The sequence below is a fragment of the Alligator sinensis genome, unplaced genomic scaffold (assembly GCF_000455745.1).
Source record: "Alligator sinensis unplaced genomic scaffold, ASM45574v1 scaffold181_1, whole genome shotgun sequence".
In the NCBI taxonomy this organism is placed as follows: Eukaryota; Metazoa; Chordata; order Crocodylia; family Alligatoridae; genus Alligator; species Alligator sinensis.
In genome coordinates, this window is record NW_005842022.1 from 2,219,386 (window position 1) to 2,244,584 (window position 25,199).

Here is a 25,199-nt window from a genome sequence, read left to right on the forward strand (position 1 = left end):
GAGTTGCTGAAACTCGTCAGTGGTTGGTATGGTGTTGTTTATTTCTACCTGCTCAATGAGGGTCTCATCTAAGCTGACCCCATCTTGTGCATCCTGGGTCTAGGTTTGAGTCTGGGTCAGAGTTAGACTAGTCAGGGCCTGGCTGGGGAATAAGTCCATGGAGCAAACATCCTCCTTCTAGTCCATGGCTGTTTTAATAGCAGGTGGTGGAGAACTGATTCCATTGTTGTTTTTGTTGTTGTCATGCCTCACTGGGCCCATGAGTATGCAGTACACAGTGTGGTCCTCTTTGAGGATCCTGGATAGCTCCTTGCAGTAGGGGACCACAGTCCTTGCAGCACATGAGACCTGGTTGGCATCCCTGCCCTGAATGTATTGCAACTTCAGGCACTTGATTTTAGTGCAGATCTGTAGTCCATCCCACAGGTGCCCCTGTGTCACCATTTGGGCCATGATGCACTCAGAGACCACCTGGAGTTGTTTGTTGCCCTTCAGGCCCTTGGCAGTGGTGGTGATGGTTCTGTTCTTGCCCCAGATTGCATTGAGATCCATCACCTCACCATGATTCGGGTTTGAAGTGTGCCTGCTGGGATTTGAGGGGGATATTCTCTGATTCAGTTTGGTGATTGTTGCTAGGTGATTTTTGTTCACGCAACACTCGAGCAAAAGTAGCAGGTCTTGGCAAAACTCTGGAGTGTCAATGGGTGTTAAGAGTGGTGCCATGTGGGCTTGGGGTTGTGCGGGTCTTGCCTTGGAGCCGGTACCACCTCCATGGACACTGGTAGTACCTTCATGGGTAGTAGAGTTCTGGCAGGTGGATAGACTCTCCCATGGAGTGGGATTGGGTGTAGGGGATGCTGAGAGTAGTGCATCCTAGGATACTGGAGGACTGGAAATTGTTGGCATTATCTCAGTGGAGCAGTCTGACAATAGCTGAACATGTGTTACTTAACATGACCTGGAGATAGATGCTTCTCACACACAAAAGTTATACATTTGTATTAACTTAGCATATTTTACTGCTTGAATAAGCAACTGCTTGTGTTTTAAGTGCATAATGCATATTAAGTATAACATGAAACATGACCCTTAGGTATACAGTCAATATATTTAAATTAAAAGCATTATATTAAAATAATATTAGATAGCAACTTTAAACCAAACAAACAAATAGTTAACATAAATGTGAAATATAATTAATCTACTTAATATTTTCCAGTTATTTGAGAACTGTCAAAACAATGGGTAAATTTTCACAATAGGCAGACCTACAACAGGTTCAGTAACTTGCATTGGCTAACCACCCAAAATTACAGATACTTTTTCCTGCACCATGTTTACAAAGTGGATAGCCTCCTCCTTGTCCTGAACAAGTGGACTAGAAATCTTGAGAATATGTTTTGTTTGCGTGATCTCTGCTATTCTTGCTTCTGGAGAGTCAGAAACGGTAACAACCCTTTTTTTGTTTGTGCCGTCTCCCAGAATTTCCAGCTGTAAACAAATACTTTAAACATATGGAAATGAATCTCAAAGTGAGGAGCTTTAAAACTATTAACAAATTAAGCTTCTGTTCCAAAAAAGAAAAAAAATGCACAGTTAATGTCTAAACCATTTCCAGACGTTTTTTTCAACCCACACTGTATGTAGCTCTTCATGGGGTGACCTTCTCTAGTGAGGGCTATTGACATGCTCTCTGAAATGTTTACTACAACAGACACCAGTGTGCCAGAATCGGCTGAGTGGTATGAAGAAATCATATTTTAGTTCTTGGGAAAGTGTTATCTTGGTATTTCACATTCCTTCCCTTTCTGAAGTTCTAGTTATTATTCTGAATTACAAGCAGTTTGCATAAGGAATGTGAATGGCTGTGTTTCTTGTTGTTTACTATACTACAGACCCAAAGCCCAATTTCTCAAGTGTGGTCTTTTTAAACTGGAGGCATATCTTCAATAAAAGCCTTTTCACTTCTCAAGCATCTTCCCTCCAGAATAACCTGGATAATGAGATGTTCATTACCTTGACTTGTTTTAATATTTCCTGAAACTTGCAAAAGGAGCTTTCTAGTTCCTTTTAAAAAACATACTGAAAATAAAAATTACTTCTAATACAGCTCAGTAATCACAGCATGATCACTGAATGCATCTTCTCTTGTCAGACTGCCTCTTCCTGTTCACTTATATTTATACTTATTTAATAATGTTATGATTGCTGAGCACCCAGCATTGTGGGGGAAAGAGAAGGAAGATTGTTATATGCGGAGTAGTAAAACAAGAGCAGTAGATTATGTGCCTAATAGCTTTCCTCTTTGCCTGGAATATAAAATAATTCCAACACTATCACTAAAAGACCTGATTGCCAAAGGACTTGGATACTTTTCAGAATTTCATTTCTCTGTGACGGATAACAAATCCAGAACTCCCTCTGATACCTCATTTTCCCCATTTTGACCGTGGGTATCTCTCAATGGTTTATGTGCAAATACCTGCTCAATAAACAAAAATATTATAGAAATTTAGCACACAGAGCTAGAACCATACTTTATCAGCTTCTAGCATTCCTGGCTTCTACATTTGTAAGAGAACATGTTTACCTACCCTGTGTATGAATAATTACATTTTTTCTCTCACACATATACTGTGTGTGTACTAGTATAGGACTGAATAATTTTCCTAAAGTACTATTGTATATAGATTTTATAGGCACCATCACTCAGCTCCAAAATAAATAATGGACAAATCTCAAGTGGTCTGGTTTCATATCTTACCCAAACATTATCTAAGCTAAGTAAAGCTCTGGAGTCTGCATAACTGAGTACAAAACCTCACAAGAAGAAACTTTCTCATGACAGTGTCAGTGCCTCCTGCTGTCTGGAAATACCATGAAAATAGTATTTTTTGGAAGTGGGGGGAGGGAGATTTCAGAACTGAAGCACATGGATGTAGCTGAAACCAAAAAGTATAAAAAATAATGAAAATGAAAAATTATTCAAAAAGTTAAACAATTACTTTAAAGTTTAATGAAGTTTAACATTTAGTTCAAGCTTTGGGTGCTTAGTTTTTCCTAACTACAGCATCTCTATCTGGAAGTGGAAACTGCAAAATATGAATATTTTGATTGCTTATTGCAGAAATTATCTTTAGTTGGTTACTAACAATTTATTGCACCAAGAGAAAAAATTGCAAAGTAAATAAACCTCTCTCTCTCTCTCTGGCTGGCTGCTTGTACATGTGACAGGGGTCTAGTCCCCTCATTTGAAATGATGGGCTTTTAATTGCAACGATTAAAAACCCACTGTTTCAATATAGGGGCTTCCGTCACTGTTACAGTGAGGGGCCTGGTCCTCCCTCCTGCACCCCCCTGCCAGTGGAGCCTGGGGGATGAGCTGCCAGTGGGCTGAGCAGCCCCTGAGCTGTAGGGGGCCCTGGTCCTTCCCTCTGTGGTGTCAGTGCCCCCCCAGGGCCACCTGAGTGGGCTGCTAGTGGGTGGGTGCTACCAAGGAGGTGCCACTGCCGTGGAGAGAAGGTCTGGGGCCCCCAGTAGCTCAGAGCCCACTAGCAGCTTGACCCCTGGCTGCAGAAGAGGCAGGCAGGCTTGCAGGAAAAAAATAAAAAAAAGATCAGGCCCTTCACTGCTTTTTTTTTTCTCTTGGCAGAGACTGCCCGCACAAGCTGCCACCAGTTCACACAGCCCCTGAGCTACAGGGGGATTCGGTCCTTCCCTCAGCGGTGGCAGCACCTGCCAGGGCTGCCTGGGCGCAGGGTGCTACCTGTATGGGTGCTGCCCCAGCTTGCAGGCAGCACCCACTGGATCCAACTCTTCCCCGAGCCCATGCACTCAAAGTCTGCAGGCAGCACCCAGCCCAATACAACTGGTCTTTGAGCCCAAGCTGGGGCAGCACCTGTCTGCTAGCTGCCCACCCGGGTGACCTCAGGGGGCACCGCTATGGCAGAAGGAAGGACTGGGGCTCTCCACAGCTCAGGGGCCACTTGGCCCACCAGCAGCTCAACCTGCAGGAGACATGGGTGGGCTCTGTGGGGGGGAAAAAAAAAGGGTCGGGTCCCTCACTGCTTCTGCCTTCAGAGGGCAAGCTGTCAAAGGCTGCAATGTTATGAATAGCTATGTTGCAAACTAAACTACATGCAGATGTGGTTTAGTTTGCAATGTAACAAACTCATTGTAAAAAACCCCTGCATGTATACAGCATTACGCAATTAAACCACAAAAATGGGCAATTTTCATCTGATGTACAAGTGCCCTCTCTCTCTCTCTCTCTCTCTCTCTCTCACACACACACACACACACACACACACACACACACACACACACACACACACACACACACACTTAAATACTCCCAGAGTTGGTGCTCAAGTTTGAGACGAATGCTGTGTATTATTCATTCTTAACAAAGGGTTTAAGTACTGCAGTAAGTGTGAAACTGAACCTACCCATAGCCCTGAAGCCACAACCAACCCCTCCAGAATATACAGACATGTAGAGGGGTGAAGACCAATCATAAATGATGGATAAATAGTTGTTCTATAAATGTTATATTAAAGCGTTAAGCAGGTATAACAAAAAAACATTCATTTCTATAGCAAAGTTAAACACAAACACATGACAACTGTTCTTGATTGTAAAGAGTTCATCTTCATTGTTGAGTTTGACAGCTAATCAATAAGGTGCCGCAGGGTAAGGAATCACAGACATTATAGATGGGATAAACTGTTTAACTGAGAGGTGTCCAACCTGTGGCATGCCTCCTACAAGTGGCACGAGCAGCCTCTGTATGTGGAACGCAGCAGATCACCACAGTGACAGATAAGGCATGAAGCAGAAAGCAGAGAAACAGATTGGGTAGGGAACATGGGGCAGGAAGCAGAAAGTAGAGCATCAGAGCAGATGGAGGAAGAGGACTGGAGTGGCACTTGGAGAGGGTATAGAGCTAATTTTTGGCATGCCTGATTTGTTTAGCTGATCTGGTCAGCTGTTTTGCAAGTAAAGGACTTGCAAGAAATCCTTTTCTTTATTCAGCCTACCTTTAGCGACTAAAGCAATGGTATTCCCATCATTCACTTTGCCAGATTAATCCAAAAATTAATTGCTAGTGGAATGTTACAAAATGCATTTGCCTTTTGTTCAGCATCACCTCATTTGTGTTACTTACTTACCTAGAATGGCCATGAATAATTTTTTCATCTCACTATTTGCATGGTTGATTTTCCTAGAGATGGTTGCCTCTTAAGCTAAGTACAGACAGCCAAAAGCTAGAGGCTGAATCAGTCCAATCTTTGCAGGTTAGTCAAGCTGTGTAAATTGAACTGATAAATAAGTGAACAGACATTCACTTTTGATTCCAGAAGTACAGCCACATGCCTGCAGTGGCTCAGGCCAGAAGCCGGGGACACTTGAACATGCCTCCTTGTACAGCTGGAGCAGACAGCTTGGGCCAAAGCTAACCTGCCTGTGTTGTGAGGTGAAGGTTTACAAGGGAGGTGCAAAGTATCCTGGGATACAGGGGGACTGTAAGTTAATGTGAATTTGGAGGGGATCTGGGGCAGACATTCAACAAACTGATGAAATCTAAATCAGTTAAGTCTGATACTACATCCATCCAGGTTTATCTTAAACCAGTTTCAGCATTTTGAAAGCGGTTTACGTGCACGGAACTTCTGTTATGTTACAGATTGGAACCAGTTTCTGATTACTTATACTGGTTTATGTGTAACTTCTGTGCTTAGCCTTATAGTGCACATATTAAGTCCTGCAGTCGTTAAGCACATACTAAATTTTACTCCCTGTGCAAAATATCACAGAACCAATTATTTGCACTATTCTTTACCCTTTTTATTGCTCTTTTCTTCCAATATCTCACCCTTCTGGTCCTGGATTGTGCTTTCTGGTGCTCCATGGACTTTGAGGAATAGTATTACGTAACTTGCATTATCTATATGCATTTCAAATACGCACTATGTTTTATGGCCAAATTTAATTTAAAATTCATGTCATTTTTAGCGTTCACTATCACTCCCACTGGTTGCATCTATGCAAGATGCTGACTGTGCAGTTGTTACTGGGCAGCCATTTAGTACTTGCATACACAAGTACTAAATGACTGCACAGTAACCAGAGTTACTGCGCAAAAGCATCCCCTCACAGCTTTTTGGTGATGTGTAGGTCATTACTACTGCGCAGTAGCATCATGTCACACTCATGGCACACAACACTACTGCACAGTAGTAATTTGCTACTGTGTAGTCAGCGTCTCCTGTAGACACAGCCTCAGTATCATTTACTTTCCAGTAGCTTCTGCCATGGAGTATCTGCTTTTTGAATAATTATTCTTTACATTTCTTAATATGGACTTGGTTTCACTAAATTTCACTTTTTTCTTTCCTTTGTACCTGAACTTTGTTGCTCTTTTTGCATTGTTACTTCACGTTTGTTGGATTTGCAAAATCTTTACGTTTAGCAACATATTTAAATATAGTGAAAGACTCTCAGAAGTTCCATACTTATTTAAGCAAGGAATTATTACAGGTGCGCACATAAACTGGGTACAGTAAATATTCAGTTATACAGCTAATGACCATTTGCAAGCACATGTATCTGCATTTGTTCAGAATAATTGAAGGCATAGATTAAGTATTGAATCATAGGCATGTGTTTGCACGCACATTTCTAAAAATCTGGCTTCTGGATGCTTTTGGTTCTGTTTTAAATCTCTTGTTATGAAATGATTGACAAGAATAAAAGAGTTAAAGAAAAATCAAGGCAGAATCATAATCAAAGTGACAGTTTTGTGTCATATTTCCATATCAAGCTGTAGCAAACAAAAAAAATCAGCTATATATTGCATACTTAACAATGCAGGTGTGTCTCTTGGGAGACATCTTTAATGAAGGGACTATGTTTACTCCTTATTTGCTTTCTTCAATTTAAGATTCTCCATTTCTAATTATTTCTTCTGACTATATATTAGCTGCTTTAATTAAAATGTGCTGAGTCATCACTTCCTAGTAACCAAGAATTTTTTAAAAATCAAAGGCTTTTTAATAATTTAGAGTAGTTTTACCATTTCCATACTTGTTTATCCAGAGCCATAGGAGTACTATGGTCTTGTGTGAGGAATGGAATAAATCTGCTTTTAGTAATTTTGTGTTCAAGGGCAGTTCAACCTCTCTGCTTGCTAACTCTAATTTTCCAAGGGTTATAAGACTTTAATTTGATTCTTTATCAAGTGTGCATAAAACAATCACTGAAATTTGCATAGTAAATTATTGGATAATCACTTTTTATGTAGACTACCTGCTTGTCAAAATGAACATTTTCAGAGACTCTAGCTAAATGCTGAGCAAAAACAAATTTCACAACTAAAATTGGTTTAGGCCAGTTTAATGAATGAAAATGGTTGCATGTATATGTGGAAGGAGAAATGGCCTTTTCTGTCTATTATCTATTTATGTACATATGCCTAGCTATTTGTGCGTGCCTGCGTATTAAAGCATGTGCATGCATGTCTGTGTATTTGCAGACAGATGTATATATACATGCATGTAAAGGAGATATCCATGTAGTAAATTCAGATCAATGTCATAAATACACTTTATTACATTGTTCCCCAGGTCATTACACAGCTTTGACTGCTTCTTCCCTCGTTCCTTCCTTTTTTGCACACACCTTTTCACTTTCAAAACTAAAAATATTAAGATGTCAGAGTGATGCCTTTTTTCTTTCTTCCCAGTGCAGTTTCACCTCAAATCCACATCTACTGAAAGCTCAACAGGGGCATGATATTTAGTATTTGTTCAGTTGAGATGTAATATTTTACAATTCTAATGGGCTAGAAACAGAAGCTTGGGTGCATTATAATGCTGGAAAGGCCAGATTTAGAACCTGTTAATGAGAACCTCTGCATGAAAGGCCCCATGATACCAAAATTGAAGCTCATGGATGTTTTAGATATAGGAGAATGGTCATAGTAAAAGAAAAAGAAGAAGAAGAAACTGAAAGAATATAGTTTATCTTTACTGAAAAGAAAGAAAGAAGAAAAAAAACAACCCAGAAATTACATGGACACAGAAAGTCTATTTAAAAAATATTGAGAATGAAAAGTCAAGCATTCTGTAGTTAGGAAATGCTAGATTAATAGTACTACTCTTCCTTTCTGCACAAATTCATGAGGGTACAGTTTTTAAGTATGTGATATAATATTGTTGTCTCCAGGACCATTACTTTATCACTTCATAGGATAGATGTAGAAGAGGACAAAATGAAAGTTACACGAGCAGCTGTTATTTTGGCATCGACTAACTTTCTAGTGCCATTTCTAGAGAAATATTTGGGCATTTTTATTGTGCACTAAGACAGGGGGCGGGGTGTTTTAATTAGCGAGCTGTGCTAATTAAAAGTGCCCAAAGATCTTGTGTTTCAGCATCCCCACCACCATTTTTCAGCATGGGGACGCTGATGCACGTGACACTAGAGTCTTCTGGAGTGCATTAATTTCCGATTAATCAAGTCTGCTCTAATGTGCTGGATTTCCAGTGCATCAGAGCAGAGATCTTGTGTTTCAGCATCCCCACCACCATTTTTCAGCATGGGGACGCTGATGCACGTGACACTAGAGTCTTCTGGAGTGCATTAATTTCCGATTAATCAAGTCTGCTCTAATGTGCTGGATTTCCAGTGCATCAGAGCAGGCTCCCTGAACATGTATAGATACCCTTTATTTTCTTTTTATGTAGGGTTTGCATGCTTTTGTAGGCATGGATAGGCACGTCCAGATGAGTGTGCATGTGCCTTTTGCTGCACTACAGACCAATCTGTGGCACCACAAACTGCACGTGCTGCACATGCAGGTACTCACCTCACTGCTAATTTGCAGTGCAGTGAGGTTTTTTGCACCTGGAAAATCTGTGTGTCAAAAAAACCCATATCAGAAAAAAGCAGGGCAGCGCATGTGACATCCATGTGCATGGCCTGCACACCTGGATTGCCACTGCTGGAGCCCTGGGAAGCCCCCAGCACCTCAGGTAAGCCTTCTGGGGCCATCCCCAGTGCTGGCCTCAGGCTTCCCTGCCCCACCCAGGCAACTTGCCATGTACCAGAGCACACATGCATGGGTGTTCCCTGGGGACAAGTAGCAGCAGCACAACTATGTGCTGCTGCTGTTTGTCCCCAAGGAAATGGACTTGCACACTCATCTGGATGTGGCTAATGTGTGCATGAGTGTGTACCTGCCACTCTGTGTGTAATAATGTTAGGGAAACATTCAGGCAACTATTGAAATACTGCCTGAACTGGTGTCTCTAGGAATTGGGCTCTTCAATGGGGCCAGGTTACAACACCTGAATTTAATTCATTAGTGTATTTAGATACACATGTTAAAATAAAAAAAATCTCATACAGATACCCAGATTCTCCTCAATGCAGCAGGCTGCAGATTTGACTGTCTGCTTTTGGAAAAATATGAATATTTTAAATGTCAATAAGGAATTAGTCTTCCTGAATCAGTGTCTTTTGGGGAGCTCTAGCAGAGGTGGGGAATCTGTTTCCCTGAGAGAGAATCTGGCCTGATGCTTCTTCTGTGACAGTGTCACTCTGTAAGTTTTTCCAGACCAAATGCATCCCTTGTCCTATAGGTATATGTGTGTGCATGGGCATATAGTTCAGAATATTGGCTTAATGCTACAAATTATTTCAGTGATTTAAAACAGCATTTAATTGCCAATCAAATCAGCCCATGGAGAAAGTCTTTCAGAGTACATGAAAAGGTATCATGTAGAAATGTGCTGTGGTACTAATTTTGGTTTCTGACCTTAAAGGTCGGTGAGCCACCTCCACTGTCACTAGGCTCTTAGAACTATTAGTAACACTGTTCTTAGCATTGGCAAAACTACTACCAGAACAGAGAAATCCTACAGTTTTAAATACAAGAAAATCTATTCTCACATCATTGTATGTTTAACATTCCCAGGAGACTGCATGGCAATTATATATATGCACCAGTGGGAAAATACTTCTGTTTTGTGTCTGCGCTTTTGCCCTTGAAAATGATTATAGGAGCAGCTAATGCTGGGTACTCTTTTATTTCATTTAGAATTATCTTAAATACCTGATTTGTGGGTGCTATCCACAGTTTGATGTCTAAGATCTCTAAATATATCTGCAATTATTGAAACCCACAAAACTTGCAGGCACAAAAATGTGGCCATGAAATTAGAGACTCTTTCCTAAAATCGGTACCTAAATATTAATGATATACTATCTGAGGAGTTTGTTATTTAAAGACGGTTTTGGAAAAAGCAGTTGAAAATCTCCAGGCATCCCATCTGTGTTTAAAGCAACAACAATAACAAAACTTTAAATTAGCATAGGAGATTTAAGACATTGCAGGAAAACATTGATTAAATCTGCCAATGAAATGAATGTGTTTGGCGAGTGACCTAATTAGTGTATACTTGGTTCTTTTTCACTGCACTGCTTACTGCTAATTGCTGTTCTGCTGGTCTTCTCCTGACAAGTAAGAAAAAACAAGGATGAGGGATTTGTTGAGAAAATAGTGACATTCAGTTTTAATTCATTTGAACCTACTGCCAAGCTTAATTATGGAACTGAGAAGCTGAGATGAGGAGGCCCCCAGCCGTTTAGGTTATCGGAGACTTAGATGTTCAGGGTCTGCCTGTGTGTTCAGGTAGCCCTTTTTACAGCAACCCATAAACTTATGCTTGATGATGCTTAGCTATTTTCTTTCCCTCCACAGGTACAGAATCACAATTTTGATTCCTTAAACCTAATTATTTAGCTTTAATGGCATCGGGCCAAAACAAAATTACATTGTCATTTTATTTCTTAGAGGAAAGGTTTGGTAGTTGGTATGGACAACCTTGTCTTATTTTTTCTGATTACATTTACAAGCTGCTAGTATGAATCATTCTATAAATCCAAGGAAACCAGCATATTAGTTCTAACACTGGACAGCTCAAATCACCTTACTCTCACTCCAACAGAGTCAAACTATTTAAGCCAGGGGTCAGTTTGGTCCTGAGTTTTAATGAGGATATTAAGAGGTTGGGGCTTTTAAACTTAGAGTAATTTAAAGAATAAAAATGAAATAAAATGCTTTTAAAATTAGCGAAAATAGTTTTGTGCAGATTTTTTAATTACTATTGTTATTTGCTATTTACTTAAAGCAGCACCTCAGAATCCCAATTACGGAACAGAGCCCATGTTGCTAAGAGATTTACAAACATGTAGAAAAAAAAATCCATAGACCAGACAATTTACAATCTAAGTTTATAATGTGGTTCAGAAAGATAGGGAGTGGAATGTGAGGGTAGGAGAGGTATGTGGTATTCTTTTTTGTTTTCTTTAATGTTGCACATGAATGTCTACTTTTTTTTATAAATACCCAAATTCAACAGCATTTTGTTAGTGCATGAGACCAGAGAATGAAACTGTGATTATAAACAAAAGTGAAATAGACCAACATAAGTCACCATCATAGATTTAAAGCATCTAAACAGCCAACATAAATTATTGAAAGGGAATTAACGTGTCTGCCTCACAACTCTATAGCCTTGCAGAGTTCTTTTAAGGATACTTGAATGCTAAAGCAGCCTGGGAACTTGGCTTCCCTTACTGTAGATTGATGTGCTTTGGATTGGTTTTCAGCCTTGGAGTGATTTTCTCCTGATGTTCTGTGTGGTTTGGGGATATGATGGGTGGGGGGGAGGATAAGAAAGGTACTTGGAATGAGAATTAACTGGAAGGACGGAATAAGAGCAACTTTGCAGCTATGCTAACAGAATTAACGAAAGAATATGCAGTGAACAACTGGCTATGACCGAAGGTATAAAGTTTTCACTTTGAATCTTTCACTAACTTTAATGGGAAGAGAGAAACCTTTAACAATTAACATGTATCCTTCTGGCAATTAGAAAAAAAATATATAGAAGTGATTAAAAATGAAATCTTATGGGGTGACTTAAATCTTGATTGACTGATTACATTACATAAACCTGCTAGCTAAAGTAAGATCCCTAAAAGCATCCCAAACTTATACATGTTAGTGCAGATTTCCTGGAGAACTAAATTGGTTTCACATGCTAATTTCTGCCTAATATTATTCTATAGGTAATTTCATTAAAAAATTACGTGCCTTTTTTCCAAAGCAAATATATGCATCCTGCAGTATAAGCCTATTGTGAATCTCCGCATGTACCTACTTGTACCATTTCAATATTTTTCCAGTGTCAACCTTTAAGACACAGTTTAGCAATTCTCCCCTGCACAAGGACAGGAACATTGTGAAAAACAAAGTGAAATACAGTCTCCTAGCAGTAACAACTCCTCTTCCCAAAATGGGTTGGCTCTGATGTTCGTTCAAGGATAACGTTCTAATCAGACTCTCTAAGCTTTAATGGTGGTATCTGACTTTCTGGTGGGCTTCCGGTATCCCAGCTGGCAGCTCTTGCTTTATGTCAGGGTCATCTGTATTGTCAGTCTGAAGTTTCATCAGATCTTATTTCCTCCTTGCCAAGGCTGAATCTCTTTTTCCTCTCCCTTGACTCTGTGTTTAGGCTTTTGTATCATCCAGAGAACAAAGGCTTTGTGCAGTTCCAAGAAAGACCCAAGTTTTCTTAGTGTGTTAGTAATACAAACTTCACAGCTGCTCCATGGAGCATTTTTTGAGAACATTGCAAAGCACACTGGCCTGTGTAACAAGTTCATTTCCAAATGCCGAGTGAGAGAGAGGAGGAGGAATCAGATGGGAAAATAGTAAATCGTTAATTAAAAACAAAAAACAAACTGATAATTGAATTCCATTGTACTTTTTCATTGCGGTGCTTGTGGGGCACACAGTCACAATGCACAATTGCTCAGTGGCTTCCCTTAATGTATATTATTGTTCTAAGTAAATATAGGACAAAAAAAAGGAGGAAATGGAACAGGGAGGTTCAGGCCTTACATATATTATCAGAACAATGCCTGAAAGTTCTTCTTTGGTTTAGGGGCATTTTCTTTCAATAACTATCTTGGTTGGTTGGTTGGTTTGTTTGTTTGTTTATTAAGCTTAAAACTTTGCAAATAATTCCTTAACCAGGGAAAAAAGATAAGGTCATGAGCATAAAATTCCTATTACATTGGACTACCAATTGTGTACATTGAAGTCTAAATACCAAATAAATTGTAAGCTTTGGGGTCAGGTGTTCTCATCCTTTTTTGGGTGGGAGGGGAGGGAATAGAGATGGAGGGGAGAGTCGCACATTAGGTAAAAATGCTAATAAAAATGAACATGGCAGGAAAGCAGCATATTTGTGTCTGCCCTACTGTATTATGTTAAATAGAACTGTTTACTAGATATGTCTGCAAAGAAGCTGTTACGCTATAAACATACTGGTTCTAATACTGTATTTACTCTAACATCTCTGAATATAAGATTATCCCTCCCAATAATAAAATTCTATATATGGAAAACGTATAAACTTGTTAAAATTTGCTAGAATCTAAGTATTAGAGGGTTGTCTTGAATTCCACCCCTTCCCCACCCCTGTTACAGCAGGGAACGCAGTGGCTGGGAGGGGGGCAGGTCACCCCCTTGCCCTCTACCCCATCCACTTCTTTCACCTACAGCCTTCCTGCCACCTGACCCCCCCACTCCCAGCTCCCAATAGCCTCTTGCCCCTCCTCTTCCTCCCCTCAGTCTCTGCCTCTTCCCCTCCTGCTCTCTCCAGTCTCTGCCCCTTTCAGCCTCCAACTTCCCAGTCTCAGCCTCTCTCTCCCTGACTGTCAGACACTGCTCAGACTGCTTTATCCCAGAATACAGAATGTGAAAACTTATCCTTTGGCAGGCCACGCAGCAGTGCCCTGATTAGTTGTGCAGGGGAAGGGGCTTCTGGGTGTTTGGTGCCTGGGGGAGACCCCAATGCAAACCCAACTAGAAGTGAGCTGTGCCTGAGAGTCAAGGGAGGGGTGGGGGGCAGCGGGCAGGCTGTGGGTCTGACTCTGACCCCAACCCATGCTTAGGGTTTGAGTCAGAACTGCAGCAGCTGTATGCTTCCCCCTCTACTTCATATGTGAAAATAAGACAAGGGGCTTTTTTCCTTATGCTGATGGTAGGGGTAACCTCATTTCATATTCAATTAAATACAGTATTATTGAAGCTTACAGACAACCCAGTGTCAGCCTTATGGGCTCCAGGGGAGATAACAAGGGAGTGAGCAGTGGTTGTAGCCTCTTTGCATAAGGCATGCCCCTGGGGTAATTCTTAGGAAGATGTAGACAGAGCTTTCTGAAGAGCCTAAGGAGTTAGGTGTCCAGGCCCCATTCTGAAAGGCACTTCGGCACCTTGAGATGTTAAGAGGTGTCTGAAGGGATTTTCTGAAGTTCCTGTCTCTATTGAAAATTGGGAAGTAGATACCGAAACACTTTTTTGAAAATCAAGTATTTAGGGTTCTTTTGAAAATCGAATGATTGCTTCCAGGTATATTTTAGGTCTGAAACTGAAGATTCAGAGCGAGCTCTCTATAGCACTCCCTAGGAGAGGACTGGGCACTTTCCCCAACATACAGGAAAAAAGGACCAGAAGGAACGGACACAGTTTAATTACAACTTTATGAACCTGACTTTTCTGGAAATAGCTAGTGATAACCCATATGGTACAAGTCATGAGTCCAGCCTTAATCGCTTCCACCTGGAAGAGGCCTGCTGTTAGCTCCCTTGCCTTTCAGAGTTAAGGGAATGGTCATTATCTCTTGCTACACAAAACAGTATTACCATAGCTTTCCTAGGGGAAGACTTTCCTTAATCCATTCCTAGTTCTGGTTTATTGGGAAATGAGCACATGTGCTAGAGACACCAGACCCCTGGCAGCTGCAACCTTTCCTTCTGAGTTCACCTTCTGACTTGCTGTAGGGAAGGTGAAAAACCTATTTTACATGAACAAATCAAGCAGAGAGAGACAAATTCCTTCCTAACTGCCCCCCTTCCCCAACCAAAAACCCATGGTTCTGTCCTAATCCCAGGATTGGGAGGTGGGGAAATAATCTAGGTGAGAGCAGGACACAGACTGGAAGGACAGAGTTCATATTCTTTTCCTAGAGATGGCAAAATGAGGTCAATTGCTTGATGAAGCCCCTTTAGCACAGGTGTTGCTTTTCCTTCCCAATTCCCAAGGGAGGGAAAAATCGTAAAGAAGGTACTACCTTCTTTTTCTGCAGATAAAAAAAAAAAACCTTCACAGTACTTTGAGGCTGAAGGGATAGCATTTCTTTAAATACCATTTATTTAAAGGAAGCAAAGATGAAAGGAATACAGATGTGGTGTCTGTTGGTGGCAGGAGTGCAATCAGTTAGAGGAATCTGGGAGAGTTTGATAGAGTGGGAGGTTGTTTATAGATATTAATGAAGTCTTCTGTGTGTGTGTGTGTGTGTGTTTTCTTTTAGGTTATGGTTTTGTAGATTTTGACAGTCCAGCAGCAGCACAGAAAGCAGTAGCATCTCTCAAGGCAAATGGCGTGCAGGCCCAGATGGCAAAGGTAAGAGCAATGAATGCCACTTATTTCTCTCTTCCAACATTCCTTCCTCATGTTTTTATGGTATTATTTGAACTGTGTAATAAAAATGTCAAAGGTTGGTCTCTTCTTTTTTTTCTTTTAATGTTCCCTTAGCTAATACATATCTCACTTGTTTACTCTGATGATTATTTGTCTGTTGGCTCATCAATGTTTTAGAAAATTGCTATTTGAGGGCTCTGGTATGATGTTTTCTATTGTTTGTTGCGTTCCCTTCCTCTGACTTTGAACACTTTACAGGAAGGCTACTTAAGTTTATTACAGTCAGAAAGAAATCTTCTTCTTTGGTGTAGTGTCAGAGTAACTTTCTATGCCTTTGAATATTCTTCATGATTTAGTGTACTTGTAGGTTTGTTTGAAGAAGTGAATTGTTTGAAGAAGCAAAGTGTGTTGCTTCTGCATCTTTATTTTAAAGATAGAAATGGAATTTGCATTTTGCCTAAAAGGATATATTAGCAAGTAGTATATCTGAAGAATTTTGGATGCGGTCTTGAGAGGCTCTCAGTAACTCATAGGAAGTTACCTGCTTTAAGTAGTAGCCCAAAAGCACTGCGAGGTTGGATCAAATACTGCATTTAGTGGTAACCTGGAGAGGGGGTTTTCCACAGCTGTTAGAGTAAGAGATTAGTCTGTTTTCCAATGTTACTTATTCTGTATGAATAAGAATGTATTTCTGCTTTCTGAGACTTTGTACTAGATATGCCAGTAAATGTCCAAGTTTTGTACTGCCCCCAGAGTGCCCTTGTACCCCCATTTCTACTCACCATTACTTCTACTTCTATCCTACTCCTGCTTACTAGTCACAGCTACTGTGTAGGGCTCCTGGCATCCTAAATACTACCAATAAAACCCAAAACAAAAACAGCAAGCATAAAATATATCTCCAAAAAATGATATGTGAATTTTAAATAATTCTCTTTAAAGAATTCCAATGGCTTAAAACCTTAAACTAAACTAAAAAAAAATCCTTGTGGACATATGAGGATTGTATGCATACTACTAAATGCCTTAGAGTGCTGTTAGGTTCATTGTCATCCTTAGTACGTTGTGTTTTGCAATGCGAGTTATGCTGTTATATTGGCTCTTCGTTTTTATTGACGTGGCAATAAAAATATTTGCTTCAAATAGGGAGAAAAATGGAATGCTGAAGAAGTTGAATACCTACTTAGAATCATTTTATTTCCCTGATATATTGACCCTTTTTGAATATAGTAACTCTGAGATATTTGTCAAACTCTGGGAAAAAACAGGAGGTATGCTCTCTGCTAAAGGTTGATCCTGAATAGCTGTTTCTGGGGGGATAATCTGTAATTAATGCATACCTGGTATCTTGTGGAAGTAGCAATCAACTTGCCTAATGAGGAAGGAAAGCAGAACTTTACTGCTGAAAATAGCAAAGGTAGGTGTCCTTAAAATGCAGACTATCAGTTCAGTATTATACAACCCTAAATTCCTTTGGAGAACTGTGCAAAGCCAAGGGATTTGGGGTTGGAGGGGCTCTGCTAAAGGCTAAATTGGTGTTCTGGGAGATCTGTGGCTGGGGTGGAATTTCCCATTTCCTAACTTTTGAGGAGGTTACTGCATGCATTTATCATTTTTATTAGGCTAATTTATATGTTTAATATTTAGCTAACTTGCTTAGAGTCTTCAATAAGTCATTTTCAGTGATATGTAGAATTCAAAATAAATACATGCCTGGATCTTTCTATCACTGGAAAAATCAGCATCTTTAGAAAAATGAGATTCAAAGGAAAGTAAGCTGACTTCATGCAAAGCAGTGCATTATATTACTGAGAAATTGGGAGCCTGGGAAAGCAACCACGTTAGCGCTTGCAGATGTTGAAGCCAAGTTGCATAACAGATTGAAACACAACACTATCTGCCAGTCTCTGTATTAACATTTAAGGATCAGAAGACATTTGAACAAAGATTCAGGAGAAGAATTTAACATCCAACAGTGGAAGCAGCAACCAAGGAAACCTGGCTTTGACTTCCATTGAAGAGTGGGCATTAAACCTTAAATTATATCAGAAGGAAAAGCGTAATGCCAAAAAACTAATCAAAACCATTTGTGTGCTGTAATTATTTCTTCACTCACTTTCAAAAAATGAAATACAGTATCACATTAGGATAAACCTTGCTCCCACTTAAGTCCCACCCACTCTCTATTTTGAAGGAGTAAGTAGGAATTTCAGTAAGTGAGTTTATTCTTACCAAGAGTAAAATCTTACTCAGAAAGAGAAGCTCGCATTCTCTCCCGTAGTCTTAATATTGTATGGAAATCCAGCAAATTTTATTTGGAGAAGAAAAAGCAGTTTTTGTGGGATTGGACCACCCATATTGTCTGATAGAAATATCTTTTGAATAGCTAAATCAAATAGTATAACTTTCTGACTAATTGACACTTAAACAGAGGCACCTCCTTCATGTTATAACATTAAGTCACCTCTTTGGCTGATTTTGTTTAAAGTGCTGCTGCTGAAAAGTGTCTGACATAAATGGATCAAATGTTAATAGATCAGTGTTCTGTTGCTAACAGAAAACTTGTTCTGAAAAGCTGACACAGCAAAGAACCATTTCTACATTTTTTTAAAACTGAAGATATGAGAGAGAAGAAGGAAGATCCAAGGAATTACAGGCCAGTAAGTCTCATCTCAAAACCTGCAAAAATCATGGAGCAGGTCCTCAAGAAATCTATTTCAAAGCACCTAGAGGAGAAGAAGCTGATCAATAACAGCCAGCATAGATTTACCCAGAGCAAGTCATGCCTGACCACCTATTTCCTACTATGATAAGGTGACCGGTTCTGTAGATGGGGGAAGAGCAGTGGATGTGATATACCTTGACTTTTTAGCAAGGCTTTTGACAGTATCTCCCATGATATTCTGCACTGTGGATACAGAACTGGTTGGAGCACTGAACATTGTGCTCAATGTGTGGTCATTGGTGACTCAATGTTCCGTTGGGAAAAGGTATCAAGAGGAGCTCTCCAGGGGGTCTCTCCTGGGTCTGCTATTGTTTTAACATCTTCATTCATGATTTGGATGGGCTTGAGTGTATGCCTAGCAAATTTATAGATTAAAACAAGTTGGCTGGGTTGCAGACACTCTGGAGGTTAGGGCTAGGATAAACTGGACAAATAGTTTGGAATCAAGCAGATAAAATTCAACACAAGTGCAAAGTCTTGCACTTGGTATGGAATAATTATGTGCACAAATACAGACTGGGAATATGTGACTAGGCTGTGGTGCTGTAGAGAAGGACTGATCTGTTCTTGTTAGCAAATGCCCCCCCGCCCCCCAAAAAACAAAAACAAAAAAACCCCAAACAGCATACTATTGATTAACAGGGGTCACTTGCAAATCAAGGTAAGTGTTTCTTCCACTCTGTTCAGAACTGGTGAGGTCTCACCAGAGTGCCTTGTCTAGTTTTGGGCCCCATTCTTTGCAGAGGATGTGGACATGTTAGAATTCTAGCACAGTCACACAAATGATTAGAGGTCTGGAAAGCATGACTTATGAGGAAAGGATAAAAGAATGATGACTATTCAGTCTGAACAAGAGAAAGCTGTGGGAGGATTTGATAACTGTCCTCAAATACCTGAAGGGTGATTACAGAGAGGAAGGCGTTTGACTTTGTCTGGGTATAAGGAACAAAGCTAGGAGCAGTGGCCTCAAACTTCAGTATAGGAAATTCAGGTTGGAAATTAGAACTTTCTAACTGTGTGGGTGGTCAAGTATTGAAACGTGCTACCTAGAAAAGTTGTAAAATCTCCATCCTTGGAAATTTTCAAGGGTGGGTTAACTAGACACATGGCTGGGATGTTTTAGGTCAGGGATGATCCTGCCTTGTGTAAAGGGCTGGACTAGATAGGTTTGAGGTCCCTTCCAGCCCTACTTTCCTTTGATCCTATGAATATTGTTAACTCTGTTTTTATTTCTCATTTTTGTTCTCTCTCGGTGAAATTTATCTTGGTGCAGAGGGGTGATTCGAAATTTCTTTGCTATACAAAGGATTACAATAAAGGAGGTACAGATGTGCAGGAGCACATCACACTTACAAGGGGCAAGGCCAGGCTGATAAGGGTAGGAACTTTCAGTACCCTGTGCTCTTCATGCTTTCCCAGGGGAAAACCAGATTCCTCATATTACCATTATTCTAACTCTTTGCTGTGGTTGCTGTGTTGTTTTGCCTGATACCTCCATGTTGTGCAGAGTGATATTGCTCTGAAATTATTTTAATTTTTTTTTTTCAGATGTGATCCATTTTTACTTATTGAGGCAGATTACAACACATGCCATTGGGTGACTCAGGGTATTGTCTATTTATTAATAAATATATTACTGAATCATGGAATACCTAGGCATCCCACTGGCAGACCAGAGACCTTACTGTGCCAGGGGACTACAGAATACAGTACAGGAAAAATGGTCTCTATTCAAAAGCTTACACATGTGCTTTTTTGCATGCATTTTCTATGGAAATGTTTTACAAACAAAACAGCCCTGACAATAAGCATATTTTTGCTGATACACAAGAGGCTGTGTTAAAAAGTACATGGAAATCTTATTGTCATCCTAATAATGTCTCCAGTCAGATTTAGTTTTTGGCATTGGGAATACCCCTCTCCCTAATTACATGTAAATAATTGGATTCATTTAGTTTGGTGCATACATTTAAGAGATTATGTCTCTGATCCTACAGCGGATGGCATTGAAGAAAGCTGCTGTGTTTAGAGAACAGAGCTCTATGAGGTCATTGGTGTTCTATGTGGGTGTAGCATTTCCTCTGCCTTCTTCAAATGCAGGATCAGGTCTGATAGAAGAATAAATAACAGATGTGTGCCGTGCTTAGATATGAGAGTGGCAGGTTCCAAAATATATAAAACTTGATGTGACGAGTTTCTAGAACATTTAAAATACCTGATTTGCCAAGCAAACACTTTTTGCTTATAACCACTGTGCCTAACACATTTTTGCAGACCCTGGCATTTAAGTGAGAATAATCCTCTTCTCTACTTTCCTCTTTATATTTACAAAAAACACTCATAAGAGAATTTTATAGAATTCCTGTCTCCTTTGCAGGTTACAGGAAGTCTTACTCATTTGGATGCAGATCACCTGATTAACCAATGAGTCTCTTCACTATCTTTGGGAACTCTCTATAATGGAAGGAATGAGATGTGAAATGTCTTTATATTTCTATTTCCCCAAATATTTAGTTCTCTGTATTTTACCATCTAAAAGTTTAATGTCAGGATTATCACTTTTTTTTCTTTACCTGTAGCATGGTAAAAGCACTTTAACATCTGATATTCTGAATCTAAAAACTAGTTGCTTAATTTTATTCATGATTTAAGTTTCTGAAATTTTCTGGTAAACAAAAGTGTAGACATTGGTCCTTTTCATATTTGGAAAATATTTGTGAATACATTCTATGTTGACTATGCCAATTTTGTTTCCTTTCTGATATGCAAGCAGGATGCTAGAACTTAAATTTCTGCATTGGAATTGTCAGGCTTATTAACTTTGATACCATTCTTTAATTATCTGAAATTTTTCCTCAAGCAAACAAATATTTGCGTTGAGTTCTGCAAAATGATTTTCTTCACTTATAGCTAGCGCACTAACCAGTGATTCCCTGAAACTTTACTGTGTTCATCAACGTGGAAAAACTGGGAACTCTGTTGTAATGAAGCTGGCTATATTCCACAGCATTTAATGAAGAACTCCATCCATTAAGGGGCTGTTTCTTCATCAGTTGGCAAGGAAGTTTCGCACTCTGGGACATGTGTGTGAAATACTCTGCAGTAAACAGTTCTAGTTCATTCGCAAAATGTTAACTATCCTACCTAACTGTTATGGGCTATCTGTGTCCAGGACTGAACTGAATCAATAACAAGTACTAATTAAATTACAATAAAATATTAGAGCTTCTTACAGGAAGAGGTATTTTCATTTAGATTTATAAATTCAAGGTCTTATTCTGTTTCCTGTTTGTTTCTTCCTTGTTTTTACCTCAGCACAGGGTTCTGTAGTATCAGCTGCCAGGAACACTCAGGAATGTCTTACAATTTAAGTGAATCCACTTTGACAAAGGGAGACCGTTTTCATCTTTCCATCCATTTACCTGTGGTGTGGCTTGGCATTTAAGCTGACCTTTTCTAGGGGAATGGGGAATGAAAGCATCAGTGTTTCCACAACAGGTACCAGAAGTAATGGGGAATCATAGCATCAGTGTTTCCACAACAGGTACCAGAATTGTTCCTGAAGAGCTGCTTTTATTTTCTTTCCTTTAATTCATTAAAGAATGTCAGTTGAGGAAGAAAAAGAGGCATTTTGGAAAAGTTAAATATATCAACTCTTTATCATAAGAGGCGTTGGAGAGATACTATACCTGCCAATTCTAATATTTAATTGAGATGAAATATTGTCCACGATCACTGTTGCCAACTTCTTTTTTTTTTTTTTTACTGATAATCTGCCAACTTTTTACTGACACCCAAAATTTTTTAATGACACATGTTTTACCTAATGTAAATATAACTCTTCTTCCAGTCCCTGGACACAGTGACAAGGATAGGGTACAAATTGTAGAGGTTTAGCATCAACCATAGTAAAATAAGTCTGGCAGTCAGTAAAATGTCTGCAGACTGTTAGTAAAAAATTTCCTTGGGTTGGCAACCCTGTTTGACTTCAGCAATGGATTTGTACCATGTTGTCTCCACCCCAAGGGTCTGTTACTCACCTCCACACCCTCAACTACACCCCTCAACATGCTGCTTGCCCAGCCCATCCACAGGACTTGCTCTCTCTGTCCTGGAACAGCCCCCTCCCCCCACCCAGCCCTGCAGTTCCATCCTGGCTCCGTCCCTTCCCTCTTGCCTGCCCCAGGGGCCACCTGTATACATTCAGTCCATAAGCACTGAGAGCTACAGGCAGATGATGACCAGGACATGCAGCAGCAGCAGCACGTGCTAGGATAGGAGGGGAAAAGGAACTACAGAAGCTCCAGAGAGCCAGAAAACCCTGACACACAGTTGGCTTCAGGGTTTCAAGCAGTGGTCCTTTTTAGACACCAGGGCTAGGGACAGACATTCAAAAAGTCCGAGCTTGAATTGATTCTGTCTTTGCAGGTTAGTTTAACTTGCAGAGAGTGAACCAGTTTAGAAGTGGATAGATGTTCAACACATGCCTGCAGTGGCTCAAGCCAGAAACCTGGGGGCGCTAGAGAAGCCCTCCCTTCCTTCCACAGGGAAGCTGAGCTGGGGAGGGGGCCAGGGCCAGGCCCCAGTGGCTTCTTGAAAGCCGAGAGCAATCCAGGCACACAGGGCTGCCCAGCCCCAGAGGGGAACTGTTCTCCCTCCTCCTCTTCCCCCCATGAGGGGCAGTGGGAGCACAGAGTTCAGCTGAGCAGGTGTGGGGTGTGCACACTCCCCCATGGCTGCAGCCCCTGCTGCCTGACAGCAGCAGCAGTCAGGATAGTCAGGGCACTTGTGCCCAGCACATGCATGGCTCTGGCCAGCACTGTGCTGGGGGAGAGAGCAGAGCCTGCCTTATCCCCCACTGGGGCTCTAAGCCTGAGCTTGTCTCTCCAGTGCTGGAGCCAGGTGTGTTTCCCACTGTGTAGTCCCACACTTGCACTGTGCTGGGACTGGAGGGAGTCATGCCCCTGCTTCCCTGCAGAGTCCAGCACAGGGCTTCTGTGTCAGAGAGCAAGCTGCAGGCATGGCACAGAGCTGTGGGGATAGAAGCAGCAGGGCTTGCTGCATGGGGCTGCACTCCTCACCCTCAGTACAGCGCTGACTGCTTCTATCGCTGCACCCATGGGGAGAGTCCCCTACACACCCCACTCCCACCCTGCCCAGCTGAACTCCACAGTGGGGGCTGCAGCCATGGCAGGAGTGTGTGCAACTATGGGGGGAGTCCCCTACACCCCCCACCCTGCCCAGGTGAGCTCCACACTCCCGCTGCCCCTCTGGGACAAGGAGGAGGGGGAAGAGTTCCTCTAAGCATGGAACACATCCTCCACCTGCCTATGGCCAGGTAGCATTGCATGGAGCACCCCCACCTCCCAGCCCCGTAGCAGTGGGGAGGGGGGAAGTGGAGGACGAGGAAGAATCCCCATTCTGCACCTCACAGAGTCCCCCTCCCCACCCTGGGAAGAGGAGGAGGAGGAAGAGTCCCCCACCAGCATGGAACAGAGCCCCACTCCCAACCCTACAGGACAACCTACTCAGCATGGCCCCATTGAGATGAAGGGGGCAGGGGGAAGGATTAATTCCTCCCTTCCCTATAGCTGGGGTCTGATGCATCCCCCTCTCCTCTGCTCATGGACAGACAGGCTGACCCCAGCTGCAGTTGGAGAAGAGGGGAAGGAGGGAAGAATTAACTTCCTCTCTGCCCACTTTGCCTTAATGGAGCCATGCCAGCCAGCGTGGCTGCTAGGGCTTGTCCCTGGTTGGCTACAAAGCAAGGGGGGGGGGTCAGCCCTGATGTGAAGCAGAGAGCCCTGCCCAGCCCAGAGAGCATGCCGGGATGCTGGGGGGTCTCTGGTTTATTTTAAATCAGCAAGGCGTCTGGGACAGACATTGCATAAACCGGTTTGAGCCAAATTAGTTAAGTCTGATACTGCATTCAACCAAGTTTCTCTCCAACCACTTTTGGCCATTTTGAAACTGGTGTATGTTCACTGAATGTCTGTTCTATTCCAGCTTTAAACCAGCTTCTGATCACTTAAACCAGTTTATGTGTAATGTCTGTCCCTAGCCCAGGTGGCACCGCGTTACTTCTGTACAGCATCAATATTTAAATGTAGCTTCATTCCAACACGGACCCTGAAATGAGTTGTGGGCTCCTTTGATTTTATGGATGAATCAGGGATTTTTTTCATGGACTTCGCAGAGGCATTTTTAATCTTTTTTTTTTTTTCTTTTTAACTGATTATCTATGAATTTATGGACAGTTACCATGTCCAATATTCAGATGTCCAGGGAAGGAGATGTTGGAACAAATTGATAAAGTTCAGCAAGTCATCAAAACCAGCTGATGGTCACTGTGCCCGCCTCTGTTCTATTAGACGCTCTCTTGCAGCCCTGGCCTGAACTAGTGATCTTTTTTGTCCAAGGCCTGGGGTGGGACCCCAAAGGCTACCCCGGCTGACGTTTGGGGTTCCTCTTATCTCGCCTGCCACGACTTTGAATGTAACCTCAGTGGAGGGGTTCCCCCTTGAGGTAGCCTTCAGGGCCGTTGCACTGCGTGGCATGCACTCACGGGGCTCTGACCTCCCCTACACCCCAGCTATTTGCCACCTTCGATCATGGACCTTCTGGCCCTGAAGCGCCCCTGGTTCTTCTCAGGCTCTACCCTGGTATCTCCTGGCTATCCGGCCATGAGCATCCAGTGCCCCGGGGTCTCAGTTCAAATGTATAGGCACCGAGGCCCTCTACCCTAGCCTTGTCTATCCCTAGGCCCAGCTCCCTAGCTTACCCACACCGTGATAGCTGTGCACTCCCACCACCGTGATTGCTGGAGCAAAGTGAGAACCAGTGGGCCCGGAGTTCCCCTGAACCTAGTGGCTGGTCCCACTAGGGGCTCCTCCCTATGGTAGCTTTTCAGCTTCT

The 25,199-nt window shown here is 41.5% G+C and overlaps 1 protein-coding gene across 8 annotated transcripts in view; it reads left to right on the top strand.

Moving 5' to 3' along the window:
* RBMS3 (RNA binding motif single stranded interacting protein 3) overlaps positions 1 to 25,199 on the top strand; it is a 692,574-nt gene that overhangs the window by 269,212 nt on the left and 398,163 nt on the right. For all 8 annotated transcript variants that reach the window (XM_025202359.1, XM_025202356.1, XM_025202354.1 and 5 more), the window contains exon 4: positions 15,450 to 15,541. In XM_025202359.1, the coding sequence (XP_025058144.1) occupies positions 15,450 to 15,541 (92 nt within the window). The remainder of the gene's footprint in view (positions 1 to 15,449; positions 15,542 to 25,199) is intronic.